This window comes from Tachypleus tridentatus, chromosome 2 (genome assembly GCF_004210375.1).
Source record: "Tachypleus tridentatus isolate NWPU-2018 chromosome 2, ASM421037v1, whole genome shotgun sequence".
Classification (NCBI taxonomy): Eukaryota; Metazoa; Arthropoda; class Merostomata; order Xiphosura; family Limulidae; genus Tachypleus; species Tachypleus tridentatus.
This window is the reverse complement of record NC_134826.1, coordinates 86797090-86815686: the sequence shown is the minus strand read 5'-3', so window position 1 is coordinate 86815686 and position 18597 is coordinate 86797090. Positions and strand designations below refer to the sequence as shown.

The window sequence follows — 18597 nt, the reverse complement described above, 5'->3', positions numbered from 1 at the left end:
CAGGAGAATGTTTTTCCTAATGCCTGGTGCCAGGCTATTATCTTACCTTTCTCTAAGGTTGGGAAAGATCCCAAGATTCCTTCAAACTACCTTTAGGGCAAATGTCCCCCTTTTTTATTCAGAAGGGACTAGAGGGACTTGCTGGCTCTCCAAAGTCAGTAAAGGAGCTTCGATCTGGAGACATATTGGTTGAAACATCCACATCCCAACAGAGTGAACTCCTCTTGAATTCAAAGGCAATTGGGGATGTACCTATTGTGGTTACCTCTCATGCTATCTTGAATTCATCACGAGGAGTTATTGTTGTGAGGGATTTGAAGAATGTTCCTGAGTGAGAGATTCTCGCTGGTTTCGCCACTCAAGGAGTTTCTGCAGTGAAGCGCATTTCCACTCGCAAAGATGGGGTTACACTGCTGAAAAATATCTTCGTTTTTATATTTACATCACCATCGACTTGAAACATCAATCAGAGAAGCCTTTCTCAAACAACATCTCATATCAATATTCTTTGACATTGAGAAGGCTTATGACACAACATGGAGGTATGGCATTTTGTGAGATTTCCATATATATATGTTATGTGGCCATTTACTCATGTTTATTAAAAATTTTTCAATGGACAGGAGATTCCAAGTTCATGTGGGTTCGACACTTTCCTGTTCTTTTCTACAGGAACTTGGGGTCCCTCAGGGCTGTGTTTTGAATGTCACACTTTTCAGTATAAAGATAAACGCCATCACTGAATAACTACCTCTCACTGTTGCAAACGGGCTCTATGTCGACAACTTTCACATCTCGTGTCAGTCGTTGAACACGAGATATATTGAGCGGCAACTACAAACTGCCCTCAATCACGTACTGAAGTGGACCATGGCGAACGGCTTTATTTTCTTTCTCTCTAAAACCGTTTGCATGCACTTTTGCCGCCAACGGGATATTCACCCTGATCCTGAACTCCATATTGGTGAAGTTTTACTGACCCCACTCATCATCAAGGACTTTGACTCTGCACTGGGGCTTTCTGTACCTCCCCAGTTCAAAGCTTATACGTAGAATCTCATAAAACTTCTCTGCACCTTCGCCGTTTGCAACTGTCTTTACAATATTCTTTGAAACTTTGTTCCTTACCAAAGCATTCTACCTGGAGATGTGTTTTCCTTCTTCAGTGGGCCATACTTTTTCAGAACAGACAATCTGCCATTGCTCCTTTTGGCCTTTACATCCAGGTGCAATTTGATGAATTGTGTCTGTCCTTGGATAACATTGCAGAATCCACTGGCCAGCCCATCCCACCATGGCTTATTACAGTCCCCAAATGTGACCTTTCTTTAAGTCATCTGAGAAAGGCAGATACTCCCGATTGGAAGTACTGTCTTTTATTTACTGAACATCTTTCGAACAATCTTTCCATTCCAATTTATGTGGATGGTTCCAAATCAGTAATTCTGTGAGCTCTGCCATGGTTTGTTGCAGTTCAGTGGTTGCATGCAGAATCCCCTCTACAGCTTCTGTGTTCACTGCTAAACTGTATGCCATATCTCTTGCTGTGGATCATATTGAAGCTAAGCAGTACTCCAACTGCACTATTTATACTAACTTGCTTAGTTCTATACTGGCCCTGGAATCACTTCACGTTTGCTTGCACCCTGTTCTCTCTGATATTCAAAACCAACTGGCCCATTTCTCATTAACATCTACTTCTGTCCAGTTTTTATGGATACCAGGTCACTTTGGTATTCGTGGGAATGAGCTTGCAGACATGGCAGCTGAATCTATCTGCTCTGGCACTATCACCACTGTGCCTATTCCATACATGGATTATGGTCCTGTATTCAAGGCTTCGTTCCGTGTCAGCTGGCAGTCCACTTGGAGTGAGCAACGCGACAACAAGCTTTTCCAAATAAAACCCTATATTGGGCTTTGGCCGTCTAGCTTCCGTAAGGTTCAGAAGGAGGAAGTTGTTCTAATTAGACTATGCATTGGTCACAGTTTTTTGACTTGTCATTTTCTTTTATCTGGAACTGATGCACCAGTGTGTAGTTTGTGTGACACTCAGATCACTGTAAGCCACATTTTACTTTCTTGCGATCTTTACGATTCTCAACGACAGCACTATTTTAAACATGTTCTGTCTCAGGGTTTGTTTGTAACATTGGACAGTGTTATTGGTGATGGTGACACTTTCCACCTTGATAAAGTTTTTAGTTTTTTAATGGCCTTTGATCTTTTTGATCTCATTTAAGTGTTTGATATTTATTCATTACACCTTTTTAATTGTGGTTCCCTTTTAGAGGCTAAATCTCTCTAGCTCAATTTGAAATTGGAAAATGGACAGAACATTAAATAACTCGACACCAGGACTGGAAAAGCCAACTTCAGGTGACTAATGTTGCTGTTTGTACTATCCGTTTGAACTACCCATTAGTCGTCCTGGCGAGTTGTTATTACAATTTTGCTGCATATCTTTTAACACTTTTATTACTTTACCTTTTGGTACTGGCCATAATAACACATTACCCAGTTAGTCTTTCTGGCGGGTTATGATCATTACCATTATGATACAGAAAGTCCTTTACAACTTTGTAGACTGGATGTCAACATTGGTTTTATGCCACTTTATGCTTTTAATTGCTGTTTTGTTTTTACCTTTATTTCCTTTTATGAATTTTACAACATTTACTTTACTTTTACCTTTTTACTGGACATTTGGCTAATTATTATTACGATTTTGCTACATGTCTTTTAAAACTTTTTTTTATTTTACCATTTGATAATGGCTGTTATGACACATAACCAGAACCAGGACTGGAAAGACTAACTTCAGGTGACTGACGGTGGTTCTTGTACTTATCTGTTAGTCTTCCTGGTGGGTTATGATCATTACCATTATGCTAGAGAGTCATTTACAACTTTCCTTACTCTGCTTTCTCTCTTAACATTGTAGACTAGGTGTCAACATTGGTTTTATGCTTTTTCTGTTTTTCAATGCTGTTTTGTTTTACCTTCATTTCCTTTTATGAATTTTACTATGTTTATTTTTACCTTTTTATCGGATATTTGGTGCAGATAGCCTAGCTGCTTTGTGCCATAAAACACTAAATCAACCAACCAACCATAATCAAAGAAGCCAAGTGTCAGTCATGCTTTATTTGTCTGAATTTTGTGAATTATGTGAGCTAAGTTCTATTTTTTCTCCTACAATACTTCCTTTCTTAATTGCTCATTTCTGTTTTAGTTTAAATTAATCACTAACATAAGTGTAAATAGCTCCTAAATTTTGGTACTTTTCTACTATAGATACAGGAGTGTATTTCCACCCTATTAAGCTTGAGAAATACTAGTGCAAGCCTATGCTTTGGAATTATTACAGAAAAGCCTTCAGGCTGAAGATATCAAATATCTTTAGGGAAGAGGACAATGCATAATTGGGCAACACCTCTATGGTTAAAGGATGCCCACCTGTGAAGCACAGAATGACCTTTCTGCCTCTCACTTGACATAAAATCTCCACCACTCTATGCTGAAAGTACAGTATTAAACAATGAATTATTAATTTTAACTGTTTGTTGACTATAACATTTTTGTAATTATGTTATTGTTGGTTTGCACCTTAGATTTTCTGTCATGAAGTACTTTGGTATCTCAACTTTTCAGTATATAAAGACAGTTCAACTGACAATGTTTTTAAGAGAAAACAGGAGAACTCGTCAGCACATTTTTATGATTTTTTTTTTTCAGTGTGCGATTTGTTAACATTGTGTGTTTTATGTTGTTTCATTCATTGGAATTTTATTTTCTGCAGATTAATAATGTTGGAAGGTGGAGGTATCTTAATGTTAAATGATTTCTTGATAATTTATCATGCCCTTGTAACAAGCTACAGTTGTTACAACCTGTAAAAGCTACACACACTAGTCAGGAGTGGTGATAGCTATTATGTTTCATCAGCTGGAGTATATAAGGACCCTCACACTAAAAAAAAAAAAACTGTAATATTTTCATGAATGAAATATACATCAGCCCAAACAACACACTACTAGCATTCTTTGTTTTTAAAGATTCATCTATACTTGTGTATTAATACCTCAACATCAGTTTTTTTTGTTTTTTGTTGTTGTTATAAACTGTGCATGTTGTACGTACCACACTTGGCAAGCAGTCAGTTCAGCTACACTTCATGAGTGTATGACCATTTGACCTGAGCTGGCTTGTGTATGGTAATTTTCAATGTTTTTGATTATTTTTTTCTTTTATCAGAGTGTTGACAAGTGTTTTATGATATTTCCAAGATGTGGGCTCAAGTTATTTGAGGAAGCATGAGTGGATATCAAACATATGACCATTTTTTATGCAGGACAGCTAAATTCTGATCAATGGCTGTGTTTTGGACAACTGTTCAAAATGTCTTCAATTTATGGCTGACATTACCACTTACCTTAGCAGAAAAACTGATGTGAGAAGTCTGTGATAGAAATAGACATAAAGAAAGCAAAATATACATCATATCTCAAACATATTTCAATTTAACAGTGGAAACTGCTTTATAATAAGTATGCATTACTTTATCATTAAATTTTGATAGTGAATTTGTTTTGTCTTAATGTTCATCTATAATAAATTGTTTTTGCACATTCTACTTTTCAGATATCTCATAACCTTTGACCTGTATTATGAAGGAAGAGTACTGACCACACATGCAGAATGTCTTTATTTTGTGAGTAACCATCTACACAATTCCAACTTTTTATTTTTCAAGTTTCTCATATCTTCCTTTACTCAACTTGTACATGTATGGTTTCTTAACTATATATAAAAACTACCTTCTATTTTCAGTTGCTAAGAATACCATATTTTCACTCTTACTCTATTTACAGTGGATTTATCAAAGTTTCAACTTTTTACTGTATGAGCCAAAATTACAAATCACTATGCCAAGGTGATAATAGCATAGTTAAAGGTTTAGGTAAATAGTATTGTTAAGAGAATTGTTAGTGTTAATGTGTCTTCTTCTTCCTATTTTTGTATTCATAATAGTGAGAACAGTAAGACCAGTTGATAAAAAATATGTATTTTGACAGGTTAGAAATCATCTTTAGAAGACAGTTTTACATTTCTAACAGGGCTGGAAAGAGTTAATTTATGGGGAGGCTTAGTAAATACTTGAATGATAAGGACTAGTTATAAGTCTGTACACATAGACATGTAGTTTAGTGTACAGGATAATCTAGATGAGCCAAAAGATGTTTTACTGCCCTTAAACATTACGTTATTTCATGTAATCTCATATATTTCACAATATGTATTTTGTTGTTTGCTTAAAAGGTGTTGCTTAAAGAAAAATGTACAGTTGAAATAACGAGGTAGATGTGTCCCATGTATAGTCCTATCAGGGCTATCCTTGCACGTCCACTCTTGTTGTAAATACAGGTTTAGACTGCCCCCTTCGTTTTTCATGAAATTGTTGAAATTATCACATAAAGTGCCGACCTCCACCTTGTTATAAAAATAAAACTGTCTTTACTGGAGCATAGCCCATCTTTCCCAAATCAAAATGTTGTGGTTTGTCATTTTGTTTTAGAGGAAAGTATGAATAGATGAGAGGTGTTTATTCTGTTGATCCCTTGGATAAACATAGCGAGATCACTTTCTATCAGGGGCACAGCAGTATGTCTGTGGACTCGCACCTCTAGAAATCAAGTTTCGATACCAGTGGTTGGCAGAGCAAAGATAGCCCATTCTGAAGCTTTGTGCTCAATTCCAAACAGTTAATCAAATTCTTTTATCAAGAAAAAATAAACTGCCTTAATTGTTGGTGAGAGCTCTGTATACAGATGCCCATTTCAAGATACTTCTTAGAATTTACCATTGATTGTTATATATGTAAAAACAGCTGATATGGGTAGAGAAAGCTCTACCAGCTGTTTTTACCTATATATTTTTCTCTACAAGTGGGTTTTCTTGTCATCACAGATTACCATTTGATTGTGTTGATGGTTATTAGCTCTCATTTAATGTGTTGATAAGTTTCTTGAAATGGATATTTATATGTATTTTGGTATGAAATTAAATTGTTAATAAATATATTTTCTATTCATTGTTTTTTATGAGGATTAATACAGAGAAAACCATATAGGACCAAATGGCTCTTGCTACATAAATGTTATGTTATATAGAGCTAAGTTTCAGCAGCATCAATGATTGTAACTGTTATTTTAAAAAGTTATTCTTGTTGTTGCTCAAACTAAACTGGTAAACATTAATAAACCAGATAAGAGTTGAAGGATAATTGAGATTAGTATAAGGTAAGATTGTTCATAAAACGTGAATGATTTGTATATTTTAGGACTAATGTGTTTATTTTGCTTGCAGGTAATCAGGACACAAATGTCAAGGCATGTCTTCTCATCACTATGTGTTCTAACATAGTTTTATACAATTTGCTCACATCATATGTTCGTCAGATGACCCAAGGACCTCTATATTTTCCTACAACTCTGGTGTTTCTTGCAGAACTTGTGAAATTGAGTGTTTCTGTGGTCATGTTGTTCCGCTCTTGTGCGTGGAGTGTACGAAGGTTGAAAGTACTATTTGGAAAGGAAATACTGAATAAACCAAAAGAATTCATGAAATTAGCAATACCTGCTGGGCTTTATGCTATTCAGAATAATCTAGTCCAGGTTGCTTTATCTAACCTAGATCCTGCAACCTATCAGGTATGAAAACTAGTTGTACTAATTACAATTTTCTTTACACATTTTTGTCCAAGTTAAAATCAAGTGTGGATAACTGTGATGAGTAGAGTGCTTTTAATATATCATTTCAACACAAAGTAGGACTTTAATGACAAATAAATGTACAATTACAATAATAACAAGCATTTGAAACTTCTCAAATGGTAACATACTTATTTCATATTTACCGAGCTATAATGAATAGAATAAAATACAAGATACAAATGTTTGTTGCTGTGGCTCTTATAAATCTATGGCTGAAGTAAGACTTTGTAAAAACAAAAAGAAACGTTATTACTTTTAAGGTAGATAGTTTGATAGCAGAATCTGTGGAAGCTGTTGAGAATGAATGGTTGAATAATTATGAGCTCTGAAATAGAAAACTTAGAAACATTTATAGTTGCAACTGAGAACATCTTTCTCAATAATTAAGGTTAGGATTATTTTATTATTATTAAAGATAAAAGTGGTTATTGTTTAGTATATGTTAACATTTTGGGAGGGACAACATAGGATCTATTGGTTCATCTTGGCTGTTCCACACGCTAAACTAAACTAACATAAATGTGGCCTAACCTGTGTCTTGTACAATGAAATTATAACATCTTTAGACATGTGTTGTTCATTATTTCTATAGATACTACATAAATTCTGTTTGCCCTACCACTTGCAATAGCACACTGTTTGGATGGCTTCAGAGACTGATCAATCATTATACCAAGATCCTTTTCTGTCATGACATTGTTAAGGTTATTCCCATCCAAATTATATCTGTAATTCAAATTATGATAACCCACATGTATTGTCCAGTATTTGTTAAAATTAAAACTCATCTATAATTTATTTGCCCAACATACTAAATGAGGCCCTAGCATGGCCATGTGGTTATGGTGCTCAACTTGCAAGCTGAGGATCGTGGATTTGAATCCCCATCAAACCAAATATGTTTGCCCTTTCAGTCATGAGGCTGTTACAATTTGAAGGTCAGTTTCACTATTTATTGGTAATAGAGTAGTCCAAGAGTTAGGAGTGATGACTAGCTGCCTTCCCTGTAGTGTTACACTGCTGAATTAGGGATGCTAGTACAGGTAGCCCTCATGTAGCTTCACAATAAATTAAAATCAAACAAACATACTAAATGATCTAAATCCTTTTGTAAATCAGAAGCATCATTTTCACAGCTAGCAATACGTTATCCACAACTTATGTAAGACTAATGGGTCTGTCATTACTGGGATAGTATGTATCACATCTCTTGAAATGAGGAGTTATATTAGCTAACTTCCAATCCTTTGGTACTTGCTCACTATTCAAGGATTGACAAAAATTATTGGTGAGAAATGGACACTAAGGTTTTATTTCCTCAATTACAGTTGCTTTTGCTTATTTAAGTTAATGATACTGATAAAGGTACATTTAGTAAATTAGAAGAGTTTGCTGATGAAATTCAACTCAGTTAATTCTACGCTTACTGAAGATATTGGAATATTAAATAATGACTTGAATCAATTAGTAAGTTGGACAACTCTTTGGAAAATGACATTTTTAATTACAGGAAGTGTTAGGTATTGCATTTAGATTATCATAATTTGGATTTGGTGTTTAGTATAGATGGGATCTAATTCAGAAATGTGATTGGGAAAAAAAAAAGTAGTGGTGGATAAGTTACTCAATTGCCATCAAAGTAGTTCTTTGTTGCTATTTGTGAGGGGAAGAGAAGGTTAGGGCATATGAGGTCTGTTAAAAAAATACGCGGACTGTTTGAATTGTGCAGCTCCAGTTGGGTCCAGGAGAATCTGCTTGGTGTCGCTAGGTTCGCACAGATCAGCTGATTACGACGCCATTTCCCGATTGTAGATATCTTCATTTGTGTATTAGCTACGCGGTTTTAACTGAAGTGCGATTTTTTTCGTTTGGCAGATTTCAGAATGAATGACCTGAAGGAGCAACGACTTGTTGTGAAATTTTGTGTTAAACTTGGAAAATCTGCGACTGAAACTTTTGCTATGCTTAACACGGCTTACCGTGATGTTGCTATGAATCGTACGGCATGTTTTAAGTGGCATGAACGTTTTAAGGATGGTCGACAGTCCATTGAAGATGATGAGCGTCTTGGACGTCCTTCCACGTCAACTGACGACCCACACGTCGACAAAATCAACACCCTGGTGCGGGCTAATCGACGTTTGACTGTCAGGGAGCTTGGTGAAGAGTGTGGGATATCAGTTGGATCTTGTTACGAGATTTTGACAGAAAAATTGAAGATGCACCGCGTTGCTGCGAAATTTGTGCCTCAGAACTCGTGAATTTTTGGCCAAACACTCGATCACTGTTCTTCCCCATCCCCCCTACTCACCTGACCTTGCTCCTTACGATTTTTTCTTGTTCCCCAAACTCAAAAGACCCTTGAAAGGAAGAAGATTCGAGACGACTCCCGAGATTAAGGCAAATGCGACGAAGGAGCTGGAGGACATTACAAAAGAAGCGTACCAGGACTGTTTCAACAAGTGGAAACACCGTTGGGATAAGTGTGTGCGTTGGGGAGGAGAGTACTTTGAAAGGGTCCCAGACCTGTAACTTCTAAATAAAGTACATTTTGTTTTATGACATCAGTCCGTGTATTTTTTGAACAGCCGTCGTATATATGTATAGACACACTGGTTACAAGTAAACCCTACTTAGATAGGTCTTCCTATGGTCATGGGTCAAAAGCCATGTAATTGTGTTTAAGGACTTGCATTAAAAATTTAATTAAATGACTATTTATGAATTTGATATCAGCTTGTAGCTAATAATTCAAATTTTAGTATTATGCATTAGTTAATATTTTACTTTAAAAGCAAATATTGAAAAAAACATTAATTTTTGTGTATGATGTGTTGAATGCAGCAATGGTACACATTAGATATTTGTGATGTCAAAATATAAAGTCTGTAATTTTACACTAATTAGGCAGTCAAATTACCAATATTTACGAGCTTCAACATAAAGTAATAACCTTCTGGCTTTTCTAGTTGCTGAGATATTGCTTATGCTGAATTAAACACAGCAGCCCAGCTCACCTCTTTCCATACTTGGAAACACTTCCTTATATACACTTACTTCTGTGCATGATGTGGATAACCAATTTAAAGCTCAGAGTGTTTTCCTAATGGCATTCTTAGCCATTTTAAAATATAATGGTGTCCTCTATTTCTTTTGAGACAAAACATTGTGCTGGTAAGTTGAGTCTTTGGTCTGTAAAAATTTCATAATTTTTTAGACTCAAATACAACTTAATTACTAAAGTTGATAAATTATAGTGGAATTTTGTGGTATCAATATAGTAATTTATGATTTGTTGGTTATTTCAAATGTATATCATTTCCTTTCATATTCTCCACATGCAAAATTTTATGAGGCTTAACAACCTACAGTAAGCAGCAAATGAGTACAAAGGTCATTGTAAGTAGAAGACATAATTGTTCTCTGTTCTCTGTTGTAACAAAAGTGTAAAAACTTGTTTGTAAATAGTAATAATCTAAAGACCTATAATAACTGAAATGCAACTATTTTTACAAAATACTAGTCCACTAAAACACGTCCGAGACAAGTAACTTTTATATTCTCAGATATGGTAACATGGGTATTCATGTCCTGCGTCATTGTTATTGTTAGCCAACAATGGCTGAAAAGTCAATATAATAAAAGTAATAAATATATATAAATGTATAATGTTATGACATTTAAGCTATGTAGACTAAACATTTGTGTTTTTGAATTATAATCTGTAACCATTTTAGAAATACAAAAGTATAATTTATATTTTATTTCCTAATTTTTTATGGTGGTTCTGAGACAGTCACATCTGCCAAAGATGTGCAGAGATTCTAGTTTGATGGGGAAAATTACTGATGAAATACAGAGTTACTCCTTAAAAAAACTTTTGATAATTATCTGGATATTTCACAAATGAAATTTTGAAAACTTTTTAATGTGATAAAATATTTTCAGTCTTAAGTTGAAAATCACTCTGCATATTTGATGGTCAACATTCTTCTAGAATAATATCTTATGATAAAATCTTAATACTTAATTCAAATATCTCATATTATGTGTTTAAAAGCCATGTAATATTTACTAATAACCTGCAAAAATTTGTAAACAAATGCATATATTATCAAAAATCATAGTAAAATTACTCTTATTGATACTTTCTTGTTTACGAGCTGGGTAGATTTCACCCAACCTGTAATGAAAGGTTAAAAGAAATATTTATCCAGACAAATCACTAGTTAGGTCTCACATGGAATGCTGTGTACATTTTAGTCTCCTTGTTGAAGAAAGTTATTGACTTGTTTTAAAGGATTCACAAAAAAGTTTTACTACAGTTATCTGGGGACAAAAAGCACATTTTTTACTGAAAAGTTAAGATTTCTTATTTTCTCTTTAGAAAAGAACAGTGAGACATAATCTTATTTAGGGTTACAAGATTATCTTGGGGACTATTAGGATAAAGAAATCTGATTTCTTTGTGCTGTATTCTAAAGGCAAGAGAGAACACTATTTTAAAATTTGGTAAAACAGAAAAGGACTGTTTATAGCTATTTTAAGAGAGTAATGGATGATTTCTTAACAGTAAATGGTGGATTGAAATGAGGTAGACTTACCTCCAAGATATTGTACATTGTTTGCACTCTATCAGTAAGGATGAGTGCAGGACACAATGAATTAGATGCATTACTGTACCCGAAGTTCTCCTCTCTTCAACCTTCTGTGTGATTTGCTGACCAGGAAAAATACATAACCTTTACTTTCTTACCATTAGTCGAATCTTTCATGCTGACAATTATACTCTAAGGTTCATATCTCAGTTTGCTTTGCTCATGAAATCTCAAGTCATAGTTAACCCTGATGCTATCACAGAATTATACAACTTCTGAAATGTTTAAAATCCTTATAACCCTTATCTTCAAGTGTTCGTGAAAATCCCATAGCTGCACCATCAACTTTAATTGATGAATGTATTAGTACTGCTAGCTGAAGCATCTGTTGACGTCACACTTGGATTTTTGAATCATATGGATGCATAGAAACAGTCCAATGTGTAATAAGCAAGAGGTTTCAGCTTACTGCTTAGAAACAGCTCAAAATGTCACGTATGTGATGTTTTAGATTTTTAACGTAATCTCCTCTCCTTTTCTGTCTGGATAATTTTGGTAATTTGGTATATATGCTGATATAGTTCTTCTAGAATAAACCTCTTTCTACCTTGCTTTTCAAAAACGGTAAAGTGTATGCCTGTGAATAAACCACATGAGAGGGTTTAAAATTAGAGTTGTAACAGTATGAACAACGTTGCAGTTGTGTGTAGCATTGATGTCATCATGGACCTTTTATTTTGCTACACACTATAAGCTACCTAAATATATTAACAACTGTTATATTGTATTACAGTCTATAGCTACCTAAAGTCAGTAACAACTGTTATATTACAATCTATAGCTACACTGTTGGCTAAAATCTTAAGGCCTATAAACATAAAGAAAAAATATGCATTTTACGTTGTTAGACTCAACCACTTATTTGAGTCGAGCTTCAAAAGAAATGAAAATAAGAAAAGGGAAAAAAAAAGTTTAGCATTTAATAGTCAAAATACGAACACTATGAAATTAGCCTAAATACTAGCTGGTCAAAAGTTTAAGACCATACTGAAACAAAGCATTAATCGGTAAACATGTAATGAAATTTAGTCATTTGTGTTCAAGCATTAGTCATATGTGTGTGGGAGATGTTGACATATTCTGTGTTACATTGGGTAAAGACATGGCAAAGGTTAAAAAGTTGACAGTTTGAATGTGGCAGAAATGTCGAGCTGCAAAAGCAAGGTCTCTCTTAACATGCCATCGCTGGTGAGATTGGGTGTAGGAAAACTGCTGTTGCAAATTTCTTAAAAGACCCTGAGGGATTTGGAACAAGAATTTCAAGTGGTCAGCCCAAGAAAATTTAGCTGGCGTCAAGCAGGAGGATTCGAAGGGTTGTTCGGCAATACACCAGTCGATCGTCAAACCAGGTTAAGGCTCTTACGGATGCAGAATGCAGCTCAAGAACAATAAAATGCCACAAAACAGCTCAGTTAAACTTTGCTGAGAAGCACCAAACATGGGACGTAGAAAAGTGGACAAAGGTTTTGTTCTCTGCGATGAGAAAAATTTATCCTGGATGGTCCAGATGGCTTCCAACATTATTGGCACGATAATGATATCCCACCGGAGACATTTTCTACACAACATAGTAGAGGAGGTTCCATCATGATCTGGGGTGCTTTCTCCTTCCATGGAACAATGGAGCTTCAGGTTATACGGGAGCATCAAACAGCAGCTGGTTACACTGGCATGTTGGAGAGAGCATCTTTATTGACTGAAGACCCTCGCTTGTGTGTAAATGACTGGATATTTTAGCAGGAAAACATTGCAATCCACAATGCCCGCAAGACAAAGGACTATTTCATGGCAAATAACATGATTCTTTTGGACCATCCAGCATGTTTGCCCAAACTAAACCCCATTGAAAATGTTTAGAGGAGGATGGCAAGGGATGTCTATAAAACTGGACGTCAATGCCAAACAGTGCATGATCTTTTTGAAGCCATCTTCACCACTTGGAATAACATTCCAGCCAGCCTTCTGCAAATGCTTTTATCAACCATGCCAAAGTGAATGTTTGCAGTTGTTCACAATGATGGCTGTGCAACTCTCTACTGAGACCTCTTGTTGGGCATTTCCTACCCTGTTTAGGACTTCTCTTTGGTATAGTCTTAAACCTTTGACCAGCCAGTATTTAGGCTAATTTCATAGTGTTCACATTTTCCCTATTAAATGCTAAAATTGTTTTTTATTTTTAGTTTCCCTTTTCTTATTTTCATCGTTCGAAGCTCTTCTCAAATAAGTTGTCGAGTCTAACAACGCAAAATGCATATTTTGTCTTTTATGTTCATTGGCCTTAAGATTTTGACCAGCAGTGTATCTCAAGTTATTAATAACTGTTATATTGTATCGCAGTCTATAGCTATCTAAAGTTGTTAACAGCTGTTATATTGTATCACAGTCTGTAGCTATCTGAAGTTATAAACAGCTGTTATATTGAATATTGTGTCACAGTCTATAGCTATTCTAAGTTATTCACAGCTGTTATCATGTTAAATACTTTACTTTGTTCCAGGTTACAAGTCACATGAAGGTGTATACAACTGTTATATTACAGTCTATAGATATCTAAAGCTATTAACAGTTGTTATATTGTGTCACAGTCTATAGCTATCTAAAGTTATTAACAGCTGTTATATTGAATATTGTATCACAGTCTATAGCTATTCTAAGTTATTCACAGCTGTTATCATGTTAAATACTTTACTTTGTTCCAGGTTACAAGTCACATGAAGGTGTATATAACTGTTATATTACAGTCTATAGATATCTAAAGCTATTAACAGTTGTTATATTGTATCACAGTCTATAGCTATCTAAAGTTATTAACAGCTGTTATATTGAATATTTTATCACAGTCTATAGCTATTCTAAGTTATTAACAGCTGTTATCATGTTAAATACTTTACTTTGTTCCAGGTTACAAGTCACGTGAAGGTGTTTACAACTGTTGACTTCATGCGTGCTATTATATTGTATAGTGTTAGTCTATAGCTATCTAAATTTATTAACAACTGTTATATTACAGTCTATAGCTATCTAAAGTTACTGACAGCTGTTATATTGTATCACAGTCTATAGCTATCTAAAGTTATTAACAGCTGTTATATTGTAGTGTTACAGTCTATAGCTATCTAAATTTATTAACAACTGTTATATTACAGTCTCTAGCTATCTAAAGTTATTAACAGCTGTTATATTGAATATTTTATCACAGTCTATAGCTATTCTAAGTTATTAACAGCTGTTATCATGTTAAATACTTTACTTTGTTCCAGGTTACAAGTCACATGAAGGTGTTTACAACTGTTGTCTTCATGCGTGCTATTATATTGTATAGTGTTAGTCTATAGCTATCTAAATTTATTAACAACTGTTATATTACAGTCTATAGCTATCTAAAGTTACAGTTGTTATATTGTATCACAGTCTATAGCTATTTAGTTATTGTTATATTCACAGCTATCTAAATTTATTCTGTTATATTACATAGCTATCTTAACAGCTGTTATATCACAGTCTATAGCTATTCTGTTATTAGCTGTTATCAGTGTCACATGAAGGTGTTTACAACATGCTATTATATTGTATAGTGTTAGTCTATAGCTATCAAAATTTATTAACAACTGTTATATTACAGTCTATAGCTATCTAAAGCTATTAACAGTTGTTATATTGTATCACAGTCTATAGCTATCTAAAGTTATTAACAGCTGTTATATTGCATAGTGTTAGTCTATAGCTATCTAAATTTATTAACAACTGTTATATTACAGTCTCTAGCTATCTAAAGTTATTAACAGCTGTTATATTGAATATTTTATCACAGTCTATAGCTATTCTAAGTTATTAACAGCTGTTATCATGTTAAATACTTTACTTTGTTCCAGGTTACAAGTCACATGAAGGTGTTTACAACTGTTGTATTCATGCGTGCTATTATATTGTATAGTGTTAGTCTATAGCTATCTAAAGCTATTAACAGTTGTTATATTGTATCACAGTCTATAGCTATCTAAAGTTATTAACAGCTGTTATATTGTATAGTGTTACAGTCTATAGCTATCTAAATTTATTAACAACTGTTATATTACAGTCTCTAGCTATCTAAAGTTATTAACAGCTGTTATATTGAATATTTTATCACAGTCTATAGCTATTCTAAGTTATTAACAGCTGTTATCATGTTAAATACTTTACTTTGTTCCAGGTTACAAGTCACATGAAGGTGTTTACAACTGTTGTCTTCATGCGTGCTATTATATTGTATAGTGTTAGTCTATAGCTATCTAAATTTATTAACAACTGTTATATTACAGTCTATAGCTATCTAAAGCTATTAACAGTTGTTATATTGTATCACAGTCTATAGCTATCTAAAGTTATTAACAGCTGTTATATTGTATAGTGTTACAGTCTATAGCTATCTAAATTTATTAACAACTGTTATATTACAGTCTCTAGCTATCTAAAGTTATTAACAGCTGTTATATTGAATATTTTATCACAGTCTATAGCTATTCTAAGTTATTAACAACTGTTGTCATGTTAAATACTTTACTTTGTTCCAGGTTACAAGTCACATGAAGGTGTTTACAACTGTTGTCTTCATGCGTGCGATTCTTCGTCGTCAGTTTTTGTGGATCCAGTGGTCTGCTATCTGTCTTTTGTTCTTCGGTGTTGTTCTTGTTCAGTTACATGCAGGGATATTTTCATATTCAAAGAGTGGACACTACTTAATGGGTTTAACCTCTGTCATAATCATTTGTATTTGTGCTGGATTTGCTGGTATGAAGATTTCATGTGCATTTAAGTTTGTGCTAAATGAATTAATTGCTGGTATGTTGACCTTGGCTTGACTTGTTTGAAACAAGTAATATCTAATAATGTGCAATGAGATTTACAGGCTGCTGTTTTTCATTTGAAGAATAAGAAAAAGTATAGTAACTAAGAAGAATTGCAATGAATGTAGTTTATTTATACTATATTGATATTATTTATATTGTACTTTATTTATACTATATTGATGCAAATAAATTATGGTTTCAAATTTTCTCCACATATGAAAAACTAATGGTCTTGTTCTCTATGGGAAATGTCCCACATATGTTAAAAGCATGGACTTCAAACCTTTTTTTTTGATTACTTGGTTACCTAACAAGTGGAATGACCTTGTATTGTGATTTAATCATCATTGTTTTGTTTTAAAATTGTTAGGTGTATAATAATGAAACCATTTCCTGTAAGGAAAAAAAAATTTTAGTCTTAAAGCATAGAAAAAAAGATTTTGTAATTGGTCATGTTTTTGTCATTGGTGAACTGATTATATTAACAACAGCACAAGAACTTCGTACGTTTTAAGACTTGGGTGATTTATCGGAGTAACAGTCAATCCCTTAGCTCGGATGATGGTTGGTGAGGTGCTACTGATGGGGTGAATGTAATGGGTTTTTTTTTCTTCTTTTGTTTTCATTACATTTATTAAGATCTTCAACCTCAGATTTTTTTTGTAGGGTGAAGGGTCTTCTGTTTTGTTTCATTGGTAGTTTTCTTTTTTTTTTGCCCCTCTTGCTATGACTTTTGGTCCTTTTCAGCACTCCTGGGTAGAAGACAGTAGAATAGCAGTTGAAGTGTAGGATATTTGCTAATTTATTGTTGCTATCTTTACTAGTGACATGGATGAGGTTTATTGACTACTTACTAAGTCTTACTTAGGTAATACTGGTAGCTACTAGCCAGTAACCATGACAATAAATACAGTAGCTGAAAGAGTTGCTGTTTTCACATTCCAGTCATTTTATTTGAACTATCTCTTCTAAATTCTATAGAGTTTAAGGTGGAGAATAATAATTATACACTAAATTCCAATCTCAGACTAGTTTATTTTTGATAAACAGCTGTTGGAAATTACTGTAGATTAAATTGTTGTTTGAATTACATTCTGTTGAACAGCTACTTAACAATATCACTTGAACCTTTAATCTTATTGACTGATTTCAAACATCTCACAAAAGTTCTAGGTTTGTTTTTATCAATCGAAATTTCTCAGTGCTCTGATTTTGATCATTATTTGTTAACAGACAATGGCTGTGAAGTAGACGTTCTTAATTTAATAGAATCCGAGTCTATGAAGTATTTTCAAAGCAGTACTTTTACAGGATGCTACAATTTTAATCTAGTTTTGTTGCATAGATTTGTCTCTAGCATCATGAAGTCCCCCCATTTTAAGAGACAAAAACTTGAGGAAAATTTTCTGTTTTAAAATGTTGTGTGCTAATATGCTGAATGGAAAAATCCATTATTACTAACATTCAGTCGAGATTTCCTCAACTGGTGGGTTAAAGATGGACGTCGTAGTTGCTGATATTCAACGTTGAAGAAATAAAATGTATTTTTCTCAAATTCTGATTCTGTTAACTTGAGAAAATAAAAACATTTTACTGCCAGAAGAGGTTGCATATTAGTGGTGTCTAGCTGTGAACATGTGGAGTTTAGGGTTTTGACAGGACTGTGTTTTTCTCTCTCTCAAAATAGTAGAAGGATTAATGTTAGCATATTGTGATTGGTTAAATAAAAATGCTTGTAAATGTTAGGTATTGATTGGTCTGTATTCCACCATGCTGTGTTCATGTTGTTGTCCTGATGCTATTGTTAGTGCTATCTCTGTTACTGCCTCCTACTACAACTATTGCCCTACTGTTCATTATGTTATACTGCTATCTCCTATTAAACACACCATACTAGCAAGTATTTGTTTATCACTTAGAAATTATTACAACAACAATAATAATGATTGGACATGCTGCAGTATTGTTTTTTGCACACGTTGGTGTTGTATGCCTTACTTGGCCATCTTTAATGACAGAAAACCACAGAGAAAACAGTTTTATGGAACTGTGGGAACAGATCTTGTATTGCTCAACATGTGTGGCCTCTTTAGCTATTTGTAGTGGTAAGTTGGATGGGTGTATGGATTTTAATGTATCTCAGAATGGTTGTTATGGGTATTAACACTTTTACTGATAAAGAGAGAACAATGTTTCGACCTTTGTACGTCATCTCAACTTGAAAGTGTTAATACCCATACCAAGCATTCTGAGATGCATTTTTATTTCAAGTGTATGGATTTTACTCTCTTGTAACCTGGAAACTTGTTCAAATTTGGCCAAGCTCGTGGGCAG

The 18597-nt window shown here is 34.1% G+C and overlaps 1 protein-coding gene across 16 annotated transcripts in view; it reads left to right on the top strand.

Annotated features, from left to right (window-relative positions):
- LOC143244412 (CMP-sialic acid transporter-like) overlaps positions 1–18597 on the top strand; it is a 42261-nt gene that overhangs the window by 7503 nt on the left and 16161 nt on the right. For 3 of the 16 annotated variants that reach the window (XM_076489018.1, XM_076489017.1, XM_076489008.1), the window contains exons 2-4: positions 4645–4714; positions 6370–6713; positions 15988–16255. In XM_076489018.1, the coding sequence (XP_076345133.1) occupies positions 4702–4714; positions 6370–6713; positions 15988–16255 (625 nt within the window). In that variant the 5' untranslated portion in view covers positions 4645–4701. Of the gene's footprint in view, positions 1–3360; positions 3527–4257; positions 4551–4644; positions 4715–6369; positions 6714–15987; positions 16256–18597 lie in introns of those variants that run through there. The other 13 variants (XM_076489023.1, XM_076489020.1, XM_076489024.1 and 10 more) reach the window with 9 other exon arrangements.